Source organism: Bombina bombina, chromosome 7, assembly GCF_027579735.1.
Source record: "Bombina bombina isolate aBomBom1 chromosome 7, aBomBom1.pri, whole genome shotgun sequence".
NCBI lineage: Eukaryota > Metazoa > Chordata > Amphibia > Anura > Bombinatoridae > Bombina > Bombina bombina.
In genome coordinates, this window is record NC_069505.1 from 263,645,164 (window position 1) to 263,663,540 (window position 18,377).

The window sequence follows — 18,377 nt, forward strand, 5'->3', positions numbered from 1 at the left end:
CCCTCCCTTTAGATTAGACAGTAATTTTTACTAAACCTCAGACACCTCTACACCTTTGTGTTATTTTCTTTTTCCATTTCCCTTTGGCCGAATGACTGGGGGTTATGGGTAAGGGAAGTGACACTTAACAGCTTTGCTTTAACAGCTTTGCTAGAAGATTGTGACCCACGTGGCTACATTATTTTAAATGTTTATCAGCAGAAGTTGTTTATCCAAGAAATTAATGGTTTGGTATTACTTTCCCCGAGTAAACAAGTCAGAAGGAAAATTCAAACCATCACTTCAGATCTTGAATGAGGAAGGTTATGCTAGTCTTTGAGTTCAAAGCTGAAATATAACTCCATATTATGCTATTAGTCAGGCATTTATCATCTTGTGATAATTTCCAGAAGTGTCTGATATTATTAGCAGAAGATGATTCTGGATAACCATTTTGTGATAATTTCCTGAAGGGTCTGATAATATTAGCAGAAGATCATTCTGGGTGACAGTCTTGTGATAACTTGCCTGAAGGGTCTGATATTATTAGAAGTTGATTCTGGATTACCATCTTGTGATAACTGACTAAAAAACCTGATAGGAGACATAAAAATGAGGGGAGAAGAATATTATGGATGATTAATGGGTCAATGGGTTACCTGACCACAGGTAACTTCCTAAAACACCAGACTTACATCTAATTCTAGGATGAAATCTGATCTGAAAGCACAAATGGCTCAACCATTCCAAGCCTGAAGGTCGAAAAGTTAGCAATGAACTTAGTTTTACATCTGATAACAAAGGTATAATTTGTGAGTGGGGAGGTTTCTGACACGAATAGTGGATTTTTAATCTCTGAAAACAGAATTTATGTTTACCTGATAAATTACTTTCTCCAACGGTGTGTCCGGTCCACGGCGTCATCCTTACTTGTGGGATATTCTCTTCCCCAACAGGAAATGGCAAAGAGCCCAGCAAAGCTGGTCACATGATCCCTCCTAGGCTCCGCCTACCCCAGTCATTCGACCGACGTTAAGGAGGAATATTTGCATAGGAGAAACCATATGGTACCGTGGTGACTGTAGTTAAAGAAAATAAATTATCAGACCTGATTAAAAAAACCAGGGCGGGCCGTGGACCGGACACACCGTTGGAGAAAGTAATTTATCAGGTAAACATAAATTCTGTTTTCTCCAACATAGGTGTGTCCGGTCCACGGCGTCATCCTTACTTGTGGGAACCAATACCAAAGCTTTAGGACACGGATGAAGGGAGGGAGCAAATCAGGTCACCTAAATGGAAGGCACCACGGTTTGCAAAACCTTTCTCCCAAAAATAGCCTCAGAAGAAGCAAAAGTATCAAACTTGTAAAATTTGGTAAAAGTGTGCAGTGAAGACCAAGTCGCTGCCCTACATATCTGATCAACAGAAGCCTCGTTCTTGAAGGCCCATGTGGAAGCCACAGCCCTAGTGGAATGAGCTGTGATTCTTTCGGGAGGCTGCCGTCCGGCAGTCTCGTAAGCCAATCTGATGATGCTTTTAATCCAAAAAGAGAGAGAGGTAGAAGTTGCTTTTTGACCTCTCCTTTTACCGGAATAAACAACAAACAAGGAAGATGTTTGTCTAAAATCCTTTGTAGCTTCTAAATAGAATTTTAGAGCGCGAACAACATCCAAATTGTGCAACAAACGTTCCTTCTTTGAAACTGGTTTCGGACACAGAGAAGGTACGATAATCTCCTGGTTAATGTTTTTGTTAGAAACAACTTTTGGAAGAAAACCAGGTTTAGTACGTAAAACCACCTTATCTGCGTGGAACACCAGATAAGGAGGAGAACACTGCAGAGCAGATAATTCTGAAACTCTTCTAGCAGAAGAAATTGCAACTAAAAACAAAACTTTCCAAGATAATAACTTAATATCAACGGAATGTAAGGGTTCAAACGGAACCCCCTGAAGAACTGAAAGAACTAAATTGAGACTCCAAGGAGGAGTCAAAGGTTTGTAAACAGGCTTAATTCTAACCAGAGCCTGAACAAAGGCTTGAACATCTGGCACAGCTGCCAGCTTTTTGTGAAGTAACACAGACAAGGCAGAAATCTGTCCCTTCAGGGAACTTGCAGATAATCCTTTTTCCAATCCTTCTTGAAGGAAGGATAGAATCTTAGGAATCTTAACCTTGTCCCAAGGGAATCCTTTAGATTCACACCAACAGATATATTTTTTCCAAATTTTGTGGTAAATCTTTCTAGTTACAGGCTTTCTGGCCTGAACAAGAGTATCGATAACAGAATCTGAGAACCCTCGCTTCGATAAGATCAAGCGTTCAATCTCCAAGCAGTCAGCTGGAGTGAAACCAGGTTCGGATGTTCGAACGGACCCAGAACAAGAAGGTCTCGTCTCAAAGGTAGCTTCCAAGGTGGAGCCGATGACATATTCACCAGATCTGCATACCAAGTCCTGCGTGGCCACGCAGGAGCTATCAAGATCACCGACGCCCTCTCCTGATTGATCCTGGCTACCAGCCTGGGGATGAGAGGAAACGGCGGGAACACATAAGCTAGTTTGAAGGTCCAAGGTGCTACTAGTGCATCCACTAGAGCCGCCTTGGGATCCCTGGATCTGGACCCGTAGCAAGGAACTTTGAAGTTCTGACGAGAGGCCATCAGATCCATGTCTGGAATGCCCCACAGCTGAGTGACTTGGGCAAAGATTTCCGGATGGAGTTCCCACTCCCCCGGATGCAATGTCTGACGACTCAGAAAATCCGCTTCCCAATTTTCCACTCCTGGGATGTGGATAGCGGACAGGTGGCAGGAGTGAGACTCCGCCCATAGAATGATTTTGGTCACTTCTTCCATCGCTAGGGAACTCCTTGTTCCCCCCTGATGGTTTATGTACGCAACAGTTGTCATGTTGTCTGATTGAAACCGTATGAACTTGGCCCTCGCTAGCTGAGGCCAAGCCTTGAGAGCATTGAATATCGCTCTCAGTTCCAGAATATTTATCGGTAGAAGAGATTCTTCCCGAGACCAAAGACCCTGAGCTTTCAGGGATCCCCAGACCGCGCCCCAGCCCATCAGACTGGCGTCGGTCGTGACAATGACCCACTCTGGTCTGCGGAATGTCATCCCTTGTGACAGGTTGTCCAGGGACAGCCACCAACGGAGTGAGTCTCTGGTCCTCTGATTTACTTGTATCTTCGGAGACAAGTCTGTATAATCCCCATTCCACTGACTGAGCATGCACAGTTGTAATGGTCTTAGATGAATGCGCGCAAAAGGAACTATGTCCATTGCCGCTACCATCAACCCGATCACTTCCATGCACTGAGCTATGGAAGGAAGAGGAACGGAATTAAGTATCCGACAAGAGTCTAGAAGCTTTGTTTTTCTGGCCTCTGTCAGAAATATCCTCATTTCTAAGGAGTCTATTATTGTTCCCAAGAAGGGAACCCTTGTTGACGGAGATAGAGAACTCTTTTCCACGTTCACTTTCCATCCGTGAGATCTGAGAAAGGCCAGGACTATGTCCGTGTGAGCCTTTGCTTGAGGAAGGGACGACGCTTGAATCAGAATGTCGTCCAAATAAGGTACTACAGCAATGCCCCTTGGTCTTAGCACAGCTAGAAGGGACCCTAGTACCTTTGTGAAAATCCTTGGAGCAGTGGCTAATCCGAAAGGAAGCGCCACGAACTGGTAAACCGTGGTCATGAATTGACCTTCCTGGATGGAAGGAAGAATAGTTCGAATGGTTTCCATCTTGAACGATGGAACCTAGAGAAACTTGTTTAAGATCTTGAGATCTAAGATTGGTCTGAACGTTCCCTCTTTTTTGGGAACTATGAACAGATTGGAGTAGAACCCCATCCCTTGTTCTCTTAATGGAACAGGATGAATCACTCCCATTTTTAACAGGTCTTCTACACAATGTAAGAATGCCTGTCTTTTTATGTGGTCTGAAGACAACTGAGACCTGTGGAACCTCCCCCTTGGGGGAAGCCCCTTGAATTCCAGAAGATAACCTTGGGAGACTATTTCTAGCGCCCAAGGATCCAGAACATCTCTTACCCAAGCCTGAGCGAAGAGAGAGAGTCTGCCCCCCACCAGATCCGGTCCCGGATCGGGGGCCAACATTTCATGCTGTCTTGGTAGCAGTGGCAGGTTTCTTGGCCTGCTTTCCCTTGTTCCAGCCTTGCATTGGTCTCCAAGCTGGCTTGGCTTGAGAAGTATTACCCTCTTGCTTAGAGGACGTAGCACTTTGGGCTGGTCCGTTTCTACGAAAGGGACGAAAATTAGGTTTATTTTTTGCCTTGAAAGGCCGATCCTGAGGAAGGGCATGGCCCTTACCCCCAGTGATATCAGAGATAATCTCTTTCAAGTCAGGGCCAAACAGCGTTTTCCCCTTGAAAGGAATGTTAAGTAGCTTGTTCTTGGAAGACGCATCAGCCGACCAAGATTTCAACCAAAGCGCTCTGCGCGCCACAATAGCAAACCCAGAATTCTTAGCCGCTAACCTAGCCAATTGCAAAGTGGCGTCTAGGGTAAAAGAATTAGCCAATTTGAGAGCATTGATTCTGTCCATAATCTCCTCATAAGGAGGAGAATCACTATCGACCGCCTTTATCAGCTCATCGAACCAGAAACATGCGGCTGTAGCGACAGGGACAACGCATGAAATTGGTTGTAGAAGGTAACCCTGCTGAACAAACATCTTTTTAAGCAAACCTTCTAATTTTTTATCCATAGGATCTTTGAAAGCACAACTATCCTCTATGGGTATAGTGGTGCGTTTGTTTAAAGTGGAAACCGCTCCCTCGACCTTGGGGACTGTCTGCCATAAGTCCTTTCTGGGGTCGACCATAGGAAACAATTTTTTAAATATGGGGGGAGGGACGAAAGGAATACCGGGCCTTTCCCATTCTTTATTAACAATGTCCGCCACCCGCTTGGGTATAGGAAAAGCTTCTGGGAGCCCCGGCACCTCTAGGAACTTGTCCATTTTACATAGTTTCTCTGGGATGACCAACTTGTCACAATCATCCAGAGTGGATAATACCTCCTTAAACAGAATGCGGAGATGTTCCAACTTAAATTTAAATGTAATCACATCAGGTTCAGCATGTTGAGAAATGTTCCCTGAATCAGTAATTTCTCCCTCAGACAAAACCTCCCTGGCCCCATCAGACTGGGTTAGGGGCCCTTCAGAAACATTATTATCAGCGTCGTCATGCTCTTCAGTATCTAAAACAGAGCAGTCGCGCTTACGCTGATAAGTGTTCATTTTGGCTAAAATGTTTTTGACAGAATTATCCATTACAGCCGTTAATTGTTGCATAGTAAGGAGTATTGGCGCGCTAGATGTACTAGGGGCCTCCTGAGTGGGCAAGACTCGTGTAGACGAAGGAGGGAATGATGCAGTACCATGCTTACTCCCCTCACTTGAGGAATCATCTTGGGCATCATTGTCATTGTCACATAAATAACATTTATTTAAATGAATAGGAATTCTGGCTTCCCCACATTCAGAACACAGTCTATCTGGTAGTTCAGACATGTTAAACAGGCATAAACTTGATAACAAAGTACAAAAAACGTTTTAAAATAAAACCGTTACTGTCACTTTAAATTTTAAACTGAACACACTTTATTACTGCAATTGCGAAAAAACATGAAGGAATTGTTCAAAATTCACCAAATTTTCACCACAGTGTCTTAAAGCCTTAAAAGTATTGCACACCAAATTTGGAAGCTTTAACCCTTAAAATAACGGAACCGGAGCCGTTTTGAACTTTAACCCCTTTACAGTCCCTGGTATCTGCTTTGCTGAGACCCAACCAAGCCCAAAGGGGAATACGATACCAAATGACGCCTTCAGAAAGTCTTTTCTAAGTATCAGAGCTCCTCTCACATGCAACTGCATGCCATGCCTCTCAAAAACAAGTGCGCAACACCGGCGCGAAAATGAGGCTCTGCCTATGCTTTGGGAAAGCCCCTAAAGAATAAGGTGTCTAAAACAGTGCCTGCCGATATTATTATATCAAAATACCCAAATAAAATGATTCCTCAAGGCTAAATATGTGTTAATAATGAATCGATTTAGCCCAGAAAAAGTCTACAGTCTTAATAAGCCCTTGTGAAGCCCTTATTTACGATCGTAATAAACATGGCTTACCGGATCCCATAGGGAAAATGACAGCTTCCAGCATTACATCGTCTTGTTAGAATGTGTCATACCTCAAGCAGCAAGAGACTGCTCACTGTTCCCCCAACTGAAGTTAATTGCTCTCAACAGTCCTGTGTGGAACAGCCATGGATTTTAGTGACGGTTGCTAAAATCATTTTCCTCATACAAACAGAAATCTTCATCTCTTTTCTGTTTCTGAGTAAATAGTACATACCAGCACTATTTCAAAATAACAAACTCTTGATTGAATAATAAAAACTACAGTTAAACACTAAAAAACTCTAAGCCATCTCCGTGGAGATGTTGCCTGTACAACGGCAAAGAGAATGACTGGGGTAGGCGGAGCCTAGGAGGGATCATGTGACCAGCTTTGCTGGGCTCTTTGCCATTTCCTGTTGGGGAAGAGAATATCCCACAAGTAAGGATGACGCCGTGGACCGGACACACCTATGTTGGAGAAATGCCTGTTAGAAAAGGAGAGCCAAGAAAATTATTATATTAAAGCAGAAAGAAGCCTAAATATATATGGTAATTGGCATAGGGAAATACATTGAGATCTTAAAGTTGGGAAATCAGGGGAACAGAGAAAAAAGTCTGCAAAAACTCAGAATGTAATTAAAAAATACATGGACCACAATAGTGGCAATGATGCAAACAAAAGAACAGAAAAAAAGCAGTAAAGTTGAAAAAAAATATATATAAAATAATGCATTATTAATTATATAATACCAAATCTCCAGATAATACAAATAAAATCCATGCCTTATCTGCTGTTCGTGAAAGCAAAGATTAGAGCAATACTGTGCAATTTCACTGGGTATTTTAGAGCTCAATGTTTTTGTTTCATATCAATGCTTTGTAGTTTTGATTGTTTGATGTTGGGAAAAGTTTTGCAAAGAAGTTAAAGGGACATAATACTCATATGCTAAATCACTTGAAACAAATGCAGTATAACTGTAAAAAGCTGAAAGGAAAATATCACCTGAGCATCTCTATGTAAAAAAGGAAGATATTTTACCTCACAATCTCCTCAGCTCAGCAGAGTAAGTTCTGTGTAAAAAGTTATACTCAGCTGCTGTCCAGCTGCAGGTAAAAAAATGGAAAAAAAAAGAAGAAATTAAGAAATGAACAGCAGCCAATCAGCATCAACAGTGCTGAGGTCATGAACTCTTTTACTGTGATCTCATGAGATTTTACTTAACTCTCATGAGATTTCATAGTAAACTTCCTTAAACTGAATAGGAAAATAACATGAGTGTGCACGAAGCTCCCTCCCTTGCCTGTCCCGGGACAGACATACTGATTTGCTGCTGAAAGTCCTTTGCAATTGAGGTAAAATATCTTTCTTTTTTACATAGGCCGCATTTGGGCAGCGCTCAGGAGCTAGTGGAGGCGCTTCACTCCCAGCGATGATGTGGCGCTAGGTGATGTCACAAGCAAGGGAGCTTAGAAAAAACGTTTGCATGCGCAAAGGGATCTGTTGCACAATAATGGACTGCGCATGCAAACGATTTTACTAAGCTCCCTTGTAGCTGTTACTCAACACTGTTGTTACGCAGAGAATGATTTCCCCAGTCTCTTGACAAACATCGGAACTCTGACACACCTCCATTCAGCTGCTCTATGCTCAGCCCCTGTAGCTTATCCTGCACTGAATAGAGGTGGGTCAGAGTTCCGATATTTGCCAAGAGACTGGGGAAACCAGAAACACTGGGGAAATCATTATCGGCATAACACCGGTGCTAATGTATAATTGTGATCAACATGGCACATTTAATGTACTGGGGAAACCATTCTCGGCATAACACCGGATAAGCCTGACAGCAGCATTTAGTACAGGGCGAAGTGGAGATAGGTTAAGTAACCTATCTCCATTTTGCCCTTTACTAAATGCTGCTGTCAGGCTTATCCGCCTCACCTGTCCCTCCTCTACTGCTTATATAAACATGGCAGCCTCCACAGCAACACGTGTGTCGAGGCTGCCATGTTGCCAAGCGTCTGAGCTTGCTCTGAAAAGTCCCAGCTTTTCCAGCATGCTGGAAGCGCTGAGACTTACGTCAGCAGAGCTCTAAAAAAAACGCCCAGCGTCTCTCTTGCAAGTTTTCAGAAAACGCTCCAAGCGAGTCCCAGTTCGCTTGGAGCGCTGCCCGAACGCGGCCATAGAGATGTTCAGGTGATATTTTCTAGTCGGCTTTTTACAGCTATGCTGCATCCTTTAAGCAAAATATGGAGCTTCTGATCTTACAATAAAATTTCATTGACATAAAAAAAATTAAATTCAGTGCTGCATATTAAAAGCAGATATCTATTTTTTTAATGAAATATCATTTAGTAAAGCTTTAATCATAATAAAAAAGAGCAAATGTTTACACATTAAAAATTATATTTTTGAGCATTTTTAACACTTTTATTCTCAAATTAGCTCCACTCAAATTTTTAAAATTGTTTTTGAAAAGATAAACTTTAATTCTCATAGTTGCCCTTTACTTGTAAATGTAATATTACTTTCTCAAAATGTTATGACCCCCAACATGACATTAAAGGTTTTTATTCACTGCAATGATGAAAGTCAAATCTATAGTGAGTAAAATCAAACTGAATAAAATCGAAAAACAAAGTATGTAAGAGGTAAATTTTTTTATTTAATTCAAATAAAGAATAATTATAAAATTATTAGACACTAAAAAGATGGTAGATTAGCATTAAATAGATTATTGATTGACAGCTTTATTTTATCAAATTAAAGGAACATTTCCTCCAATTTTTTTTTATCACACGTACGAAAGAGCAGCAGTGAAACCTCCTACAGCAAAAAAAAATGGTTTATTTAGCACATGAAATTACATTTTAAAAAAAATAAAACATTGTAATGCATTTTAAAACATTCCCTTTTAGATGGAAATGTTAACCATCATGTGTATCTTTAATTATTAATGACTAAACACTGTTTTGTTTAATATAAATTAATTTTCATTTAATGCATTTATTTGGATGTGTTCTGTTTTAGGAAGTGTTCTATATATCATGTTTAAACTATTTCCCTATATTTATAAGTAAGGCTGCCTACTCATATATTATGTATACTTCTCTACTTCATCAAACAATCATACTTTTATCTTTGATTTAATTTTAGTTCCTAAATGTTTTCTAAGTGTATGTTCTTTAAAAATACGGCTATGTTTCCTTGTATTAATTTACATATGGTCAAGAAAAACTAAAAGAGAATAATAATGAGCATCGGTGGAAGCCTAAAGTATCTGAGCATTGCTTTGTGGAACTGTTATCTTGGGTCTGCATCTAAAAAGCTTAAATTGATGTCTCAAATAAATGCTGGCTGCAATATAATCCATAGAGTTGCTGCGCTAGTTATCCTAGAGATAACTACAAATACAAAAAGTCAGGAGAAATATATAGATCTTCACACAGTAAGCTTGATATTGTGCACTGCAGAAATGAGTCAGTTATAAACTAGCTCCCTGATGTATGGCACATTCACATTGGTAAGCACTATTTCTTAAACTAAATAGAGGTACAGTAAATAGTGCTGTGTTGTTCTGACTATTGTAGCACAGTATGTGAGAAATGCCTAATTGAGTGAGACACTTACAGTAATTAGTTTTGGACAGTAGGATTCCTGAAACATAAGACAAATCATACGAAGAAAGAAAAGCTGTCAACTGGGGTGGACAGAGTTTATTAGCTTGCCCGATGTGGCAGCCGTAGGTGTGACCTCTTTTAGTGCATTTGTGCCTTTCAGAGGAGAAGGACAGTCCAGTCTCATAATATTAGACACATATTCAATGAAATGTTTGTTCTGCTGGACCTTTTAGCCTATATGGACATCCTTAGTACAAGTGCAGCTATAGTCCTATAAGCACAGAAAGCCAGGGGTCCACTTCTCATTGCTTTCATCACCCTTAGGAAGAAAAAGATCTCTAGTGTCATGTGCATCCAATACTAGGAAAGAGAAATGCTGAAAATAGTAGCTTGCCCTTTGGGAGAATGGTCCCCCATAGTGCAGTCTTTTTTTAGCCATCTTTTGCCTTTCACTGAGGAGAACTTTCCTAATCGTCTGAAGAACATTCCAGCCCCTAAGTACCGGATAATTCTCATTTCTGTACTCATTTAAAGGCTTCTATTTCCTAGTACTTGGAGACCAATACTTGAGCTTTAATAAAAAACTAAACATAGCTCTTTTTATTTGGATGAAGAAGAGGATATGATTTTAATGACGATGGAGTTTAAGGTTCCATGAAAAACTTGTGAGATGTTGCTCACCTCTAAGATTGCATTTGGCTGGAACAGTAGATCTTAAAGTCTAACTGCAATAAGTCTTAAAATAGCTCAGTAGACAACCCTTTAAAAGGTGTGATGTAGACTGTTTATATTGAAAGCCTACATATAAAAAAAATATTATTATTAAAAATAAACAAAAATATAACCATATCATGTTTTAACATTTACTGCAGAAATTAAGTTTTAATTTCTATGATAAAGACATCTTTAGTTAAAAATTATGGAAATGTCTTATTTCCACAAAAGGCCACTATCCCATTGTAGAACCAGTGAAGATAAAGAGCTCAAGGAGAGGAGAGTGCTCACAACTTTCCATTAAATGTAACATTATTTACTGAGACTTGTAAACTAAATCCTTACAGGAAGTTATAATTGTTTTGGACATCTAAAATGGATGGATCTTTAAATGTAAATATTCTATACTAAGATGACTTCCATTTTTAATTGAGTTGAAGAACTGCCTCTTTGGCCCTCTGAATTATGTGCCTCTTCTTTATTCTTTTTGTTGCATGTTGTAAGGTCCTTGCTTGTTAAGATGGCTATTACTGGAAAGACAACATTTTTGGGATACCTTTTGTTGTATTTTTTTACCCTCTGTCCTTGTTAAGTGAGACACTGTTTGTTGTGGTCTGTGATATCTTTGGATGTTCCAAGATTCTGACTTGTTCTCTAAAATTTGCCAGTTCAATCATCATGCTGGCCCTTGAATGGGCAGCCATTGCTCATTTCTCGAAAAAGGGGATGAACCTAGACATCTCAATGAATGGCGATCTTCCTCTCATAAAAAGGAATAAGGTTGTCTGACATGACTCATCTTACAGGGTAGTGTGAATGTGATAGGAAACACACTTCACTGATAATATTTTTTTAATGCAAATACAAATAAAATTGCAGTAATTTTGTCTTGCATTTGCCTCTAGTTTCTAGTGGAATTCTATTTCATATCTCTAATCAGAAATGCTTTTGTTTGATATCCTGTGTTATTTCCCATATATTGAATCATGCATTTATAATATTTTATTTTTTAACGTGTTTGCAAAAATAAATAAAAAACATTGAAAAGAAAATATAAAACCATATGTTACTACCAGTAGTACTCCTCTTCTGTAAAGTAACAAGCTGATATAATTTTATACTCTTAGTTGCAGCATGTTATTGATGTATCTTGCTATTTAAATGTCATAGAACTACTGTAATATAACACCTGTATATATTTCTCTGATAGTAATTATTTTGTATCCTTTTATTGTTATTCATAAATTAGTAGAAATATAAAATCTTGGACATTTTTTAATAACATTTCAAATAAATCATAGAAACGTGGTAATTTAATGCCACTTTTTTAGTCTTGCACATAGCATAATTTGTGACCACAAGTAAAATATATTATTTAAAAAACATAATTTATTTGAATCTAGAAGTACTACATGAAACATTTTTTTTTCTCTTTGGGTAATGTGAGAATGATAGACAATGAATATTGTGGTTTATTGGACTAAAGAGTTGTTGTTTTAGGATACAGTTCACAACTGTTCACTCTGCGCCACTGCTCACATTGTATGTAGGCTTCATCAATTTTTAAAATCAATTTTTTCCGTATAATTAACTTTTTGATGTGATGCGCACTCTGGCATTTTTGATAAGCTTTAAATTATTTAATTTGTTGGTATGTGCAAACTATGTACTAATAACAATTATATGTCTTGTGGCATGCAGATTTACAACCTAACTTTTTTAACTCCTAACGGTTTTCTCTTTCAGTCTTTGGGGCCAATTTAACAAGCCCCGAATCTGGCCATCTCCCCCTGTTTCCGCGCGAGTCTTCAGGCTCGCCGGAAGCAGCAGTTATGAAGCAGCGGTTTGGGTTCAGTGTCCCTTTAAGACGGCTGGTCCTTAACTGTATCCACTGTGTCCGAGGCTCCGGTCTGCAATCCGCCCGATCCTATATGATCGGGCTGATTGACACCCCCTGCTAGCGACCGATTGGCCATGAATCTGCAGGGGGCAGCATTGCACAAGCAGTTCACCAAAATTGCTTGTGCAATGCTGAATATTCTTCAATGTCTGGCAGACATGATACGCTGCAGGGTATCATGTCCGCCAGGCAATAATAAATCGGCAAAAAGTACAAAAAATAAAAATACAAAAAATAGCAGGCACTGCTCAGCTAGTGAAAATAAAAAAATACACATTTTATTAGTACACATAAAAATGGAGAGCTCCCAGACAGGGGACAACACAAAAGGACTGGCTTACGCGTTTCACGCCCCCTAGTGGCGCTTAATCATAGACTGCAGGTGCAGTGATGAGGCCACCTATTTATGCAAAGAGCAGCAATAGGTTAACCCCCAACTGACCACAAAAAAAACATACTTATTGCAAAGTGGAAAATAAAAAAGCAACATTGCTTATACAATATAATAACAGTGATATGCAAAATAGCTATTTTGCATATCACTGTTATTATATTGTATATATTGTATAAGCATTGTTACTTTTTTATTTTACACTTTGCATTAAGTATGATTTTACATTTTTTGTGTGGTCAGTTGGGGGTTAACCTGTTGCTGCTCTTTGCATAAATAGGTGGCCTCATCACTGCACCTGCAGTCTATGATTCAGCGCCACTAGGGGGCGTGAAACGCGTAAGACAGTCCTTTTGTGTTGTCCCCTGTCTGGGAGCTCTCCATTTTTATGTGTACTTATAAAATGTGCATTTTTTATTTTCACTAGCTGAGCAGTGCCTGCTATTTTTTGTACTTTTTGTCTTGTCTCTTGGCCTGATCAGCCATCTGCAATGGCACTCCGGGTAAACAGGTTCCAATTGTTGCTATAAGGCTTTTTTTCTGCACTAACTGGAGTTTTTGACTGTGTACCGGATCCCCCCTTTTGCTTCAATAATAAATCGGCCCCTTTGTCCATTTCTAAAGTACAATCCAAGGTGCAGATTCTTTTTTATTTATAACTTGCACTATAGCTGGCAACCATAGACACCGTAACAACATGGCTGATGGATGTCAAGATGAACAGTTGATATAAGGGGAGGGGTCTTGACAAATTTAGATATATAAGAAAAAACGTGGATAATAGTTCATTGTACGCAAGTTATACATGTTACAGAATCTGTACCTTAAAAAAGTATTTTATTAAAATACTCAACTTTATATTTTTGCACATTTAACTTTAAAATGTATATACAATAATTTCAACATATCATACAGAATATGATCTTGTTTTGTAACTGCAATGCTAAATTACTGCAGTCATGGCTCACATATTTGCATTCCATAATAAATACTGCTTTTCACAGGTGTGTATTATACGATTGTAGTGTTGAAATTAACATTCCAGGTCAGAGATCATTTTCCTAGTCTGCAAATGGGATTTATATATATTTTTTTTGTGTGTGCCAATTTTGCTTTTAGAAATAAATTAGACCAGTTTTGTTTTTTGTATCAGCATTAATGAGCAGATTTATATAAGATAAATTATCTGTGCATTTTGTTTAGAACTTTAGAGTGTGTTATGCGGTGCTTTTCAGAACCCTTTTCTGTTTTCTATATCTTGCTCTCATTTCTTTGCATATCATTTTAATAGATAACTATCTATACACATTTTATTTTATTTATTATGTATTTGTTTGCCCTAAAATGGAAGCTGAACTGATTTAAAATGCCTTGAATGCTTTAAATTTGTTGTATTCTACTCTATAATATTTTGTGTGCAGTTAATGAGAAAACAGTGCATGCATTTTGTAACCGATTCTCAAGTATTCTAATTATCACTATTTCTTGCTGTACTAATATTTTTAACAACAAAAATATTTATTCCTGTGCAATAACTGACACTTCAATGATTCTCAATCATAATTTATTTTAATATGACTGGGTTAATATAATGTAATGTGTTATCTTATAAATATAAAGGCACAATAAAACATTGTTTGCCTCTCAAATATTTTTTTAAAGTTTGTATTTTATGGTAAAATATTTAATTTTTTGTAATTACTATTATTATTATTATTAATAATAATAATAACAATAACCTTCAATTTAGGGTTGTATATCCCCCTTGGGGTCAAGATACAATGTTTGAGAATCACTTCTCTACTTACTATGTAGCAAATGTAAAGGAACATAAAAACCTATACAACAAAAAATTATCATTAAAGGGACACTGAACCCAAATTTTTTCTTTTGTGATTCAGATAGAGCATGCAATTTTAAGCAACTTTCTAATTTACTCCTATTATCACATTCTCTTCATTCTCTTGGTAACTTTATTTGAAATGCAAGAATGTAAGTTTAGATGCCGGACCATTTTTGGTGAACACACTGTGTTGTTCTTGCTGATTGGTGGATAAATTCACCCACCAATAAACAAGTGCTTTCCATGGTCCTGAACCAAAGAAATATGTTAGATGCCTTATTTTTCAAATAAAGAAAGCAAGAGAATAAAGAAAAATTGATAATAGGAGTAAATTAGAAAGTTGATTAAATTTGCATGCTCTATCTGAATCACAAAAGAAAAAAATGTGGGTTCAGTGTATCTTTAAAGATAAGTTTTTTCAAGTAAAACTATGTAATTACCCTTTACAAAATGTCCAGTGTTACTCTGTTTGTACCTCAAAAATGCTATCATCTACACAAAAACAACATTTAAACATTGTGGATTTTTATTACCCTGGAAGTATGATGTGAATTTAAATTAATACAGTAGGATCAGTTTTGTACTTCCTGCTAATGCTGATTACTAATGCTCATTGGCCGATTGGTATAGTGAAAAGTTCTAAGAAAAAACAAAGTGACTATAATCAGTGTTAAATTATGTCATTCATACAAATGTCACAAAGGTGGGCGGAGATGGTGTGCTGTTTAAATTGTGACAAGGGTGTTGAATAGGACATATAACTTTCTAAATATGCAACATATACCTGCATTTTAAACAGCTATCTGCCTAAAAAGCCGTCAGTGGCTTCTATCATGTAAACTAAATCATCATCAACATAATACAAGGGCACAGTCTACAATTGGAGCAGACACACTGTTTATAATGCTAGTGCTTTAAACATATCTAGATATGCTTCACGTGCACATGCACTGTAAAAGCTCTCACTGAAAACAGTGATAGTTTTTTATTAGAAGATTTTTGGCTAATGAAAGTATATTGGAAAAATGCTTCTATTGAAAATTGAAATGCACGGATGTTGTGGCTAGAACATCCCTTTAAGGACATCCATTGGTATATTGTACAGTGTCTATTTCACACAGTTTTTACAGTAAGCATTTGTACCCGTCAGCCAATGAGCATTAGTAGGAAGCAGAAAAGCAGCCAATCCAGAACCAAACTAAAAGTACTGCCCAATAGCGTGGTGAAAGAGCTGTGGATAGCGGTGCCTTCTGTGCTTTTTAACAAACTGGACTTTTTGTAAGAGTGAGATTGTTACTTTTTCTTCAATATAACATTATAAAAGCCATTTTCTGTTCTATAGGAACCTTTATGTTCTTTTAAATAAAATTGTCTGTCGTTATTTTTTTTTTTTATATTAACCTCAATCTATTTTCTATGCAGGACACAAAAATAGCTTCGCTTGAAAGAAATTTAAGAGACTTAGAAGATGAGATACAGATGATAAAAACGAATGGCGTTCTAAATACAGAGGACCGTGAAGAAGAAATCAAACAAATGGAGGTTTACAAAAGTCATTCGAAGTTCATGAAAAGCAAGGTATTGAGGTCTACGTGCTCCGCCTGGTTGCATTTACCCTTACCTTAAGAACTAGACTGGCAAATATGAGATCATGGTTTATTGAAAGGACAGTAAAGTCAATATTAAGAGGCCTGTTTAACAAAAGTCTGTCGGACCTGATCCGGAAGTGCGGATCAGGTCCGACATACCTCGCTGAATGTGGAGAGCAATACGCTCTCCATATTCAGCATTGCACCAGCAGCTCTTGTGAGCTGCTGGTGCAACGCCGCCCCCTGCAGATTCGCGGCCAATCGTCACTAGAAGGGGGGTGTCTGTACGCGGACAGGTCATGGAGCAGCGGTCTAAAGACCGCTGCTCCATAACTTGTGTTTCTGGTGAGTCTGAAGGCTCGCCAGAAACACAGGGCTTCAAGCTCCATACGGGGGTTGATAGATATGCCCCTAAACTTGAATGATTCAGATAGAGCATCTCATTTTTCAAAACTTTCTATTTTACTTCTATTATCAAATTTGCTTTGTTTTCTTGATATCCTTAGCGAAAGAGCATACCTAGATATGCTCATAGGAGCAGTATCAGCTATGCATGCCACAATGTTTAACTCTGCAGTTCAACTCCAGTCCTCCAATACCCATAACAGGCCAGATTTCCATGATATCTTAACTAGAGCACAAAGGGAAATAATCAGCCAATCAGTTAGAGCAGGTTAGTAACCATAGTTACTGATCATCTGATTATTTCACCTTTCCCCTAGTTAAAGAGACATAATACCATATGCTAAATCACCTGAACATCTCTATGTAAATAAGCAAGATATTTGACCTCAAAATGTCTTCATCTCACAAGAGTAAGTGCTCTTTGAACAGTTATAATTTAGCTACTGTCCAGCTGCAAGTTATAAAAAAAAAACAACAGAAAAAAAAAATTTGCTATTCAGCATCACAGACATCCCAACTCTCCCGGAAGTTCAGGGAGTCTCCCTGATTGTAATAGCGGCTCCCTGATGGCAGCAAATGGAATGCAATCTCCCTGAAACTCCAAGTACCATAATCCAATGTGGCCGAAATCTTTAAGAAATGCCTTTAGTTGCTGGGACGTTATAGAACCCTCAAAGCATGCATCAGTAACCAAAAAGGCCCCACTGATTTTAATAAAAAAACCACAAATACTACCTTATTTCCTGCAAGTAATTAAACTTTGTATTCTAAAATATTTAAGCATTCAACAAGCGTACGATCACTGGAAAATAGGTTTATTTTATGTGGTAGTGCAATAAAGCTACTTTTATTTTTTAATGTGACTTTAGTGGGAAGCTACTTTATTTAAAGTCTCTATCTTATTTAGGTTTTCAAGGTGTCCAATATATAACTGGGAGGGGGGGATGGCGGCGCAGGAGCGGGTGAAGTCACCTCCCTGAAATTAGTTTTTGCAGGTTGGGATGTCTGGCATTAGCAGTGCTGAGGTCATGCTGTGCTTTGATGTGATCTCATGAGATTTCAGCGAGATCTTGTGAGATTTCATTGTAGACTTCCCTAAACTGAATAGGAAAATAACATGACTGTGCCAGCACATGCCAGATGCACACTCTCTTGCAAGTCCTGGGACTAGCATTCTGATTGGCTGCTTAAAGTCTCTTTACATTGGGATATAAATACTTAAGAAATTTTGAGGTAAAATATCTTACTTATTTACATAGAGAAGTTCATGTTATATTTTCTAGTCAGCTTTGTACAGCTTCACTTTCAAGTGCTTAAATATTTGGGTATCATTCATGTCCATTTAAGATATCATGAAAATCCAGCCTTTTAGGAGTACTTAGGGACTGGCGCTCAGAAACATTGCCTTTGAGTACTAAATAGAGATTAGATCTCTGGTTAATTTTCTAAAAGTTCCACAAATGCCCTTAAAGTAGAGGGTATTATAATTTTGAATTTTAAAAAAAAAGTAGCATTTTTTTTTTAATAAAAAAAAACTGCACTAGGCAGTTTTGGGGCTTTAAAGTTGGTGGTAGTGGGGTGTTAGGAAAAAAAAACAGCACTGAAAATGACTGAAATGTAAATATATATGTATATGATTATATACATATATATGTAAGTGTTAAACGTGTATATACACATGTTAACGCATAAATATATATGTATATATTCATATATATAAAAAAATGCTGCTCTACTTACCGCCTTCGCTGCGCGAGGTTTTGATGCCGTCTGT

The 18,377-nt window shown here is 38.2% G+C and overlaps 1 protein-coding gene across 1 annotated transcript in view; it reads left to right on the top strand.

Moving 5' to 3' along the window:
• The window catches only part of ERC2 (ELKS/RAB6-interacting/CAST family member 2), a 1,300,133-nt gene that overhangs the window by 247,635 nt on the left and 1,034,121 nt on the right, over positions 1-18,377 (top strand). The window contains exon 4 of the mRNA XM_053720736.1: positions 16,032-16,187. Within this exon, the coding sequence (XP_053576711.1) occupies positions 16,032-16,187 (156 nt within the window). The remainder of the gene's footprint in view (positions 1-16,031; positions 16,188-18,377) is intronic.